The 9863-nt window shown below is 33.3% G+C and overlaps 1 protein-coding gene across 3 annotated transcripts in view; it reads right to left on the reverse strand.

Annotated features, from left to right (window-relative positions):
* Nucleotides 1-9863, reverse strand: part of LOC133194192 (serine/threonine-protein kinase tousled-like 1) — a 31415-nt gene that overhangs the window by 9443 nt on the left and 12109 nt on the right. For all 3 annotated transcript variants that reach the window (XM_061330196.1, XM_061330198.1, XM_061330197.1), the window contains exons 3-11: nucleotides 9207-9284; nucleotides 8740-8833; nucleotides 7209-7267; nucleotides 6670-6747; nucleotides 5702-5860; nucleotides 2514-2645; nucleotides 1444-1580; nucleotides 1120-1254; nucleotides 168-332 (exon numbers count right to left, since the gene is read on the reverse strand). In XM_061330196.1, coding sequence (XP_061186180.1) covers nucleotides 168-332; nucleotides 1120-1254; nucleotides 1444-1580; nucleotides 2514-2645; nucleotides 5702-5860; nucleotides 6670-6747; nucleotides 7209-7267; nucleotides 8740-8833; nucleotides 9207-9284 — 1037 coding nt within the window. The remainder of the gene's footprint in view (nucleotides 1-167; nucleotides 333-1119; nucleotides 1255-1443; nucleotides 1581-2513; nucleotides 2646-5701; nucleotides 5861-6669; nucleotides 6748-7208; nucleotides 7268-8739; nucleotides 8834-9206; nucleotides 9285-9863) is intronic.

Here is a 9863-nt window from a genome sequence, read left to right on the forward strand (position 1 = left end):
CCATCATGTTGAATTACAGTGTTCAGAAAATTTGAAACAAGGTATAATCAAAACCTACTCTCGTTAAAAAATATTCCCTTGAATAATATATCCATACATACATGTATTAAGGAATCAGTTTTGTTTGTTAAAAGACGTTTGTTTTTACTATGACAACACCAACAGACCTAGAATTGTCCTCGTTATGAATCCGTTTGAGCTCTCGTATGTGGAGATTCCTCTCACGTTCTAATTTCTCCAACTCAAGTTGAATATCAGCGTCCTCCTTTTTCAGACTAGCCTGTCGTAATTTGAGGATTTCATCTTGTTCATAAAACTCTGCTAATGTCAGACTGAAAATAAAAACAAATTGTGTAGAATTTTTGTCTGTAATTTTACTGAAAATTTTTTGAGGATATGAACAGTGAAAAATTTTTCAGGAGATTAAAACACAACGTTAGTACAGCAACTTCATTTTGTGAAATGCAAGTATGTAAACTGAGCCCTGAGGCATGGGAGAAGTTTCTCTGCTCCAATATTTCTTCACAAAGAATTTCAAAAACTAACAAATTCACTCATTGAATTTACTTCTTCTAATTATCTACCCTGTACATGAACTATTCCATGATCATACAAACAAAGCCTATACTTAAGGCTTAGCTACATGTATATGATCATATTAACTACTGCAGATCACCAATTTCATGACACCCTATTTTCACATGATAAGTTACTTGGTATTCATAGCAAGAATTTTTTTTAAGTTTTGCTTAAAGTAGAACATGTATATGATCTTTAATAACAAAAATTTATGTAAAAAAGAAAAAGCAGACAGTCCCTTTTATTTATGCAAAAATAAATCAATTTAAAGTTTTTCTTTTTGGATCCTTTCAAAATAACCTACAGTTTCTCTACATGATCAGTTTGTATACATATAAACCAATTTTTAAGTTTTTCCCTTGGATTCTATCAAATTAACTAAATGATCTGTATCTGTATATGTATAATCCAATTTTGAAGTTTCTCTTTTTGGATCCTATCAAACTAACCTACAGTTTCTGTACATTATCATAGTACCTTCATATACATGTATAACCCAATTTCATCTTTTTCTTTTAGGAACCTATCAATCTAACTTACGGTTTCTCTCCACCTGGTTTCAGAAAGTTGTCATTTTTGGAATTCTTTGTGACTGCAGTGTTGGGTTTTTTCTTGACTAGAAGTTTACGTTGTTTCTCGATATCTTCCCTCTCCTGTGCAATTCTCTCTTGTTGCCTGTAAAATGGAAAGTGAAAGTAAGTTCTATATTCTACACAATTGACATGTATGACAAAGTAATGACTTTACATTGCTTTTTTCCCCCCACTGACGCAAGATCTTTCAAACTGATTTCATTTTGACTGCAAATTTCCCTTATCAATAATGATTTACAAGTGCTTTACATATACATCAAAGTATAAATACTTCATAAGGTCCGTGAATGCCCATCCATCCACCCAGTTCTCGACAAACGTAGCCCCCTGCCGCTGGGTCACAAACTGCCCAAGCCGTAACCGATTTCCCATCGACTTCTGCCGTGTCGTCTTTTTTTCCAACTTGCTCTACAGCAATCAAAATTATATCAGAATTAAATTCATAAGGCTGAACACTTATTTGACTGCTAAATCATCAGAATATTCTACACCCATTCTTAAATTTTCATCAAGAGTCTTTTATACACCCTCTTAAAATTCTCAAAATATTTTAACCGGAATAAGGAGGCAACAGAAAACTGAACAATACTTCAAAGGGTTTTAATATGAATACACAGCAAAAACATATTTTTTCTACTTGATTAACATAAAAATATTATTTCATTACTAAAATGAAAAGGTAGAAACAGAATCCCCTACCCCCCCCCCCTTTCCTTACAGCAGAATCAATACATATATATATATACATATATATATATATATATATATATATATATATATATATATATATATATATATATATATATATATATATATATATACATGCTTCACATAGGTTTAATCAACAACCACTTCAGCATGTTTCCCACAATGCAGATTAAATTTCTCTCCCAGCAACAGTCATGCATTCTATTTCACAAAAATCAATGCAGATGAATTGTTATCTTAAAGGTTAGCCCTCTCCTAGTAACTTCTTCATGACAAGTTGATAAATGAAGTCTTTACCAAAAGAATCCTTCAAATCTGCATCAAGTAATACATATAATACTCCTAATTGTACTAGGCAGGTCTTCTTCATAGAAAAAAAGACTTGTAGAACCAACCACAAAATTATAAAATAAATTTATTTTAATGGCTATTCCCATAAAAATTATCTGAGGAGGTTAGGACATCAATCATTATTTGACACCTCATCCACCCATCTATAAAACAGAGAGATTTAGCAAACCAATGCAAATGCAGACTTTTACACTTTTCTATTAGTAGAGACTAGTTGACTTGGAGACATTTCTGGGCAGTATCTTTGTTTTTCTCTATGAGTCATATATAAGTTCCCCCTACCTTTTCTATTAGTAGAGACTTGTTGACTTGGAGACATTTCTGGGCGGTATCTTTGTTTTTCTCTATAAGTTTCTGTTGAGCAGTTAATTGGGACTGCTGAGTGGTCACTTGCCTCCGAAGTTCTTCATTTTGCTGTGAAGTAACAACAACTTTGTTTCTGAATTTGTCCTAAGAAAACTTTCTGTATAATTAAATTTACAATATATTTGAGATCTTTTGTGGCTTGACTTTTTGCAATTGTGTCAAAACCCATGCATCTTGAAGCCCTACTGGTACTACACAGAGTTGTCCCTAAAAATCAAAATAGCAGAGGACTTGTAGAAGGGGGTCTAGGGTTCCTCCCTACAGGGATTTCAGGAGAATAACTGGGGATTACATCATTATAGGTGGGGAAATTCCCGGCCCCCAGGTCTTAGGGACAGCTCTGCTACAAGTCTGATACCTGTAATTATTTTTATTGCTTTACAGGAACATGTACTGCAGTGATTTTTCTACATTTTTTAAAAGGGGCCTGGGCCTTTACAATTGGGAAAAATCATCGACATTTGTATCAAATTGGGAAAAATCAGAAAGATTGAAATTTAACCTTAATTGGCAGGTAAAATGAAATACTGGTATATAAGTAAATGTAACATCATTTATTCAATTTATTTGCTAAAAAGTAACAAATTAGACACAGTTCTAAATTCTTAACCCTTTTTTTAATCTTTGAAAGTCGTCATTAATTGTGACCAACCTATATTTCCATTTTTTTTTTGGGCCATAATGGTAGACATAAGAGAAAATCTTTCTCGTAATAGCCATTGAAGATAGACTAATCTGACATGATAAATGACAAATCATTTTTTTTTTCAAATTAATTATTAAAGCTTTTTTATGACCCTAGCTAATCATAATGCTGCCATTTCTCTGCAATACTAGTTGCATCTGTCGGATGTAGAAACAGTTTGATTTTTATGGAATCAGGGATGCTTACTGTAGAGTTACTTGTACTTGGATTTACAAATAGAGCTACGTTTTGCCGGTTCACATGCACATTACACTTTCTTACGATGTATTTATACAACAGGTTTGACATGACAATGTGTTTTTCTAAGGCTTGTAAACGCACGATGTAATCTGCTGTTTCTTACTATTTTTTAAGAGTCTGAATGACCGAGAACAATAGCGTTCCATTTTAGATAAGCCGTACGTAAAAAATTCAATATAACAAAAACAACATCGGTTTTGTTTTGGGAAAAAAAGCAATAGAAATTGGGAAAAAAATCGGTAATTTTTGAGAGGGGAAAGGGTCGATATTCGGACCTAAAGAGGATATAGAAAAATCACTGTACTGTCAATGTATGTAAATTAGCCTAATCAAAATTTTAGTGTAGTCTTTAGGGGCAGACAAATCCCATTGCCTGTTGATGGGCAAGTGAAATTTTATCAACTACTTGCCTGTGGGCAAAAATAAAATTGATATGTAAGTCACAGATTTAAAGCTGGGCTTAGGGACTTGCATGATCTACTCAGTACTTGTCTTTCTATTTTTTGAAATGCTGTAAGTCATTTTAATTCCACGGTGTAAAAATTTCACAATTTCTCAAAAAGTACCAATTGCGATGGTTTAAATTTCATATAAGCATTTAAATGTTTTTAAAAACTTACGATAGCCAGGGATTTATCAGCCTATTTTGGGAAACGCCATTTTTGGGGAATTGGGAAAAAATTATCGGCTTTTTTATGAAATTGGGAAAAATTTTAAAATATCGCTTAAATCATGTATTTAGGTGTAATTTATTCAACATTTCAGCAGGAACTCTAATTTGGGAAACCAAACAGACAATTAAATCCTAACTGATTCAACTTCATCAAACAAGATCAATTATGAATAATAGACTAATAAAAGTAAAATTGACTTCAATGAGTATAAAGTATTTACCTATACAACTTAGGGTAGTACATGTGTGTATGAGATTCCAACTTAGGTCATTATAGAATGTGTTTCTGGAGATTATAAACCTCCTGCGAAAAATTGTACTAAGTACACATTTTCTCAAAGTCCTTTTTTAATATGTATTAAAACATTGAAAATATATTTTTCTATCTGAAATAATGCCTACAGTCCTTACCATTCACTCGTAGATCAATTGAGTAGGTGGAAATAACTTAATAGATCTATTCAATTACACAATATCACCTTTTTCAGAAAAACAGAGGAAATTCGGATTAAAAGTTGGCGATGTTTTTACAGTGTTTTTAAACGTGTTATGACTGTAGCTTTGCTAAATGAGTTAAATAGATGAAAATTACAGACAATCTGACAATTTTACTCTTTGTTTTTTCAAAGATAACGAAGTGTTAAAGTATTGTCATCAATTGGGAAAAAATACTGCCAAATTGGGAAAAACTGAACTCATTTTCAATTGGGAATGGGGCCGAATTTCGGCCCCTGAGAAGGTACTGATAAATCCCTGATAGCATTCTCGATGGGTTTAATTTCGCGGGAAAATGATGAATCCCAAACATAGTGAAATTAAAACCATCGTGATTGTTTGCCAATCTACAGAATATATAAATACAGTGTGTTAGTTTATGGTGGGGCAAGCAAAAATTTAGGTAGGGCAAGTGAATTTTGACCATGCACTTGCCCTTGGACAAATACCTAAAAAATCTATTTGTCAGCCCCTGTTCTCTCTTATCAGCTGATTAGCATAATCATAAATAAGCACATTTTGGAGAAAAGTTTCTAGATGTATGTGTTTTACTCCAATATTAGCGTACATCTGAATTAGCAGTGCTAAAAGAAGTACAGTATCTTAGATTTGTGTTTATTACTGTGTGCTTACTTGTATTACATCTATGACTTGTAATTACATCTACGACCTGTAATCACATCTATGACCTGTAATTACACCTATGACCTGTAATCACATCTATGACCTGTAATTACTAGTATTTTAAGTCTATGACTTGTGATTAATATCTTCCTGCCTTACCCATATTAAGTCTTTGACTCTCTCTGAATTCCTTACCTGTATTAAATCTTATGATTATATCTTGCCTTACCCGTATTAAGTCATTGACTCTCTCTGAATTACGTACCCGTAATCAATCTTATGATTATGACTTCCTTACCCGTATTAAATCTTTCGATTATCTCGAGACTTACCCGTATTAATTCTTTTGATTATGTCGAGACTTACCCGTATCAAGTCTTCCATGCGATTGTCTTTCTGTTCCCCACTGTTGACGTATTCGACATCGGTCTGCACGGCCTTGTGGTACTGGTAAAGTGATCGCTGTGGAGGATACCCCATGCTGTCCGAGTTACTGACACTACCTGGGGAGGGAACTGTATAACCCTGTCAAATATAAAAAAATAGTGATGCAGTTAACGGCATTCAAAGACTGTGTCCTATCTATACCCAGAATAGGGGGTGCTGTATTAACTAGGTTTACTAAGACATCTGTTAATTCTAATGTTGGATTGCATTGTTCAATGAGATCTCAAACACTGTAGCACAGGTAAGGTATGTAGTCAAACCTCGTTATCTTGAACTTGATGGGACCAAGAAAAAAACTTTGAGATATTCAAGTATTCAAGATATCGAGGGTAAATTACTTAAAGAATAAGCAGTTGGGACTTCCAAATCGTTTCAACATATCTATGGTATTCCAGATATCAGTGTTTGAGATACCGAAGTTCAACTGTATATCAGTGAAGATGTCCTCTAGTTTGTGTTGTTCTTGTGTACGGACTGCACTGGTGTTGTAGTAGGATTTTAGTACTTATATACATGTGTGGAATGCCATAAGTTTGGGATTTTCGTACTTATATATGGAATGCCCTATTTTGGGATGTACTTTCATAAAATGCCTTAGTTTGGGATGTATGTACTTTCATAAAATGCCGTTTGGGATGTAAGTACTTTCATAAAATGCCCGTTTGGGATGTAAGTACTTTCATAATATGCCCTAGTTTGGGATGTAAGTACTTTCGTAAAATGCCCTAGTTTGGGATGCAAGTACTTTCATAAAATGCCCTAGTTTGGGATATAAGTACTTTCATAAAATGCCCTAGTTTTGATGTAAGTATATACGTATGGAATACCCTAGTTTGGGATCTAAGTACTTTCATATAATGCCATAGTTTGGGGGTGTAAATACTTACATATGGAATGCCCTGTGGGGACGGGGATTTGGTTCCTAGGTGTGTATTCATTGACCCTCTACTGGGGGATTGGTTTTGCTGTATAAAAGTAAAGTCAGTATTAATCTATATATTGTTAATTTGAAATGTACAGTATTTCCTCAATTCTGCTAACTTAACTCTGTGGATAAAAATAAAAACTCTACATGGCAGTGAATATACAATGGAAATAATAAACCATAAACATCGAAAATAAAAATGCAACGAAAATAAAAATGCAATTCCGCAAAAAATCTGTGCAGCATGACAGAATCAGTAAAAATTAAAAGAAGATTTACGAGATGCTGTTTTATTTTTTTATTACTCTTGATCATTATATCAACATGTCGTTGTTGCAATTTTGAGATGTCGCTGTACTTTTGTCCAGAAATCAATATCTGCTCTTTAGGTTCCTGCATCTCTTTATCACTCATTTGGTCTGAGTACTTAATCTTCCATTTATTCTTTTTTCATAACAACATGAACATCCACCAGGAAACCTAGGAGTAAGGATTACTTACCTTAAAGTAATCATTGATCTTCTTCCCGTTGGCTTCAGGCCTCGTGGACTTTGGAGTCGCTGAAAAATTACAGGAAAAAAATGATAGTATCAGAATTCATACAGCACTTTACATGTTAATGCTGTGCATTACTTACTTAGTTAATCTATATCATTTTTTTCTATTGGAACATGTAGAAGAATCGGCATATTTGTATACAATTTTTTACAATGATTTCATTAATGATTACTCAAAATTAAATCAGTTTAAATTGTAAGGTGAATCACACTTGTTACAAATTACAGAAAAACAAGAGGGCTACAGAATTAAATCGCAGGATTTCTTATATCTATATCCCTTAATTTGAAAAAAAATGCACAGCACTGGAAGCCACCCCCCCCCTCCCCAATTTTGTCAGGACTTCATTCAGTGACGTCAATGCTTTAATATGTGACTGACATGTACATATCTGTATTTCAGTAATTCATTACATGTTGTCCAGAGGGCTATAATATCTAGGTATACAAAGAAAGATATATATATATATATATATATGTACAGTATTTTTGTGATGATAAAAGATGTCACTCATAATACAACTATTTTTATTCCGAATATGTAACCTCTAATGATAGAAAATACATGTAACAGCATGTTGTATTGATCTTTCCTTCTCCATAATAATTCAATGTAAAAAAAAAGCTTCCCAGCCAGAAAATGTGCAGTGATGACAGTTATGTTTTTGTTTATAATTGGGCAGCTGCTCTGTAAATTTCTGCAGATGAGACAAATTCAATGATTTATTTTCTGAAAGACCTTGGATGCCAGTTCATGTTTTGCAATGTACTGTGTACAGTTTGCTGACATTCTTACAGTTATGTGTATTATGTAAAGTTTTAAAATGGTCATAAATACCAATTCTACTTGATGAACAAACAAAAATCAATTCATTTTGAGTGAAAAAAATTGATAAAACTTGAAAGTGTAGAAGAATAAATTTATAAAAGGAAGTAAAGCTAATTCCTCCCACATACATGTAACATGGGGATGCCATGTATATCTAACCTGTATATTCTGCTTCATGTCCAATGCTTCTCTTTAGTTCTTTTTCAGACCCCCCCCCCCCCATTCCCATGAGAATGATATTCTAGGTACCAATGACAGGGCATACCTTTAATTACTGATACATTTCAAAAGTCCCTATAATTTTGACCTGTGCTTTTCGCTCAGAGAGTGTGATAGAGAGGTATGAACAATATTACTAATTGTGTCTTCATTTCCAAGAGTATAGCAAGGGGGTCTTAGTTTATATCTTCATAGAAGTAGATGCTTGAATAATCTTCTTTCCAATGCTAAAAATGATGCATATAAAATTTCTCATAAACAGCAAATCCTGCAAACTCAATCCAATGGAATACCTGGCCGGGCCTAACTGTTAATAACCTTAGGTAGGCCAGCACGAGAATACCTGGCCTGGTCCTGATTTTTGTTAGAGCTTGTAGTGGACTGAGAGCACCTGCCCCCCCCCCCCCCCTTCTTTATATATACTTACTACTCTCAGTACTATCACTAGCTGTTGCCTTTCTCTTTCGTTTTCTCTCTGACGGAGTTCTCGGTTGCTTCTCAGGCGTTAATACCAAGTGTGCCTAATTAACAAAATTATTTCATAATTAGACAGCATGCTTAAAATTCTTTTAAAATGCACTCAATAACATGAACTAAATTTAGACAGAATGAATAGCTAGGTCATAAAATCTGGCAATTCCAATATTATAAAACAATAATTTTTTCAAGTACTTTTTTTTCCTCAACATTATTTTTAAACATTGTTTCTTAACATGCTTAAAGAGTAAATAGATTGAGTCAGCTATTTTTAAATGAAGCAGTAGATAGTGTATATATATTAAGATGTTAGACATGTTAATGGTTTAACAGGGGAGTGTTTCTCTTCTTAGATTTCAGCTTTAATTTGATTTTTATTAACCATGACCAGTTTACAGAATCAATTGGTTCTCTTACCTCATCGTCCCCAGCATTTGACCCCACACTGAGGTTACTGTTATCTTGGGGGTTCGAGGAAACATTTAATGGCTGAAACTGAAAAAAAAAAAACTTTTATTATATATTCAAACTTTCAACAATCTGGAAAAAAATATTTGCAAGTTTCCCATGATTTCTGTGAAGAGCTGTCATAAACATGATAAAAATCATATTTGATTCTTTTATTAATGAATGTGAAATAGATTCACACCCTAATCATGAAAACACAAAGATGTTGAACTTCCTGTTTCTTTGGTTACAGAGTACTTCAAATTCACGATAATGTAAATTTGGATTACATGCCTAAGCAGTGATGTAAAGATGGAGTAATGAGAATTCTATTTACAACCCCCTAAACCACACAATCACAATACTTCAGGACTTGGTTCTGTTAAACACTAGTTACAATAAACCCAACTATAGAAAATATCTCACCTATAATCTTAGCTCAATTCTCTACTTAATAGGGCTTAAATACACCAGCTATTTACCTTTCCCCAAATACATAGGTAAGTCAAAAACAGTATCTATATATATTTATTTATTAAGAATCTTACAAGGGTTAAAAAAAAAAACCCCAAAAATATACTCATGGACCCCCCCCCCCCCCCCCAAAAAAAAATAGTAAAATAAATT

This window comes from Saccostrea echinata, unplaced genomic scaffold, assembly GCF_033153115.1.
Source record: "Saccostrea echinata isolate AGI-Se365-2 ecotype Australia unplaced genomic scaffold, CSIRO_AGI_Sech_v1 ptg000028l, whole genome shotgun sequence".
Taxonomy (NCBI): domain Eukaryota; kingdom Metazoa; phylum Mollusca; class Bivalvia; order Ostreida; family Ostreidae; genus Saccostrea; species Saccostrea echinata.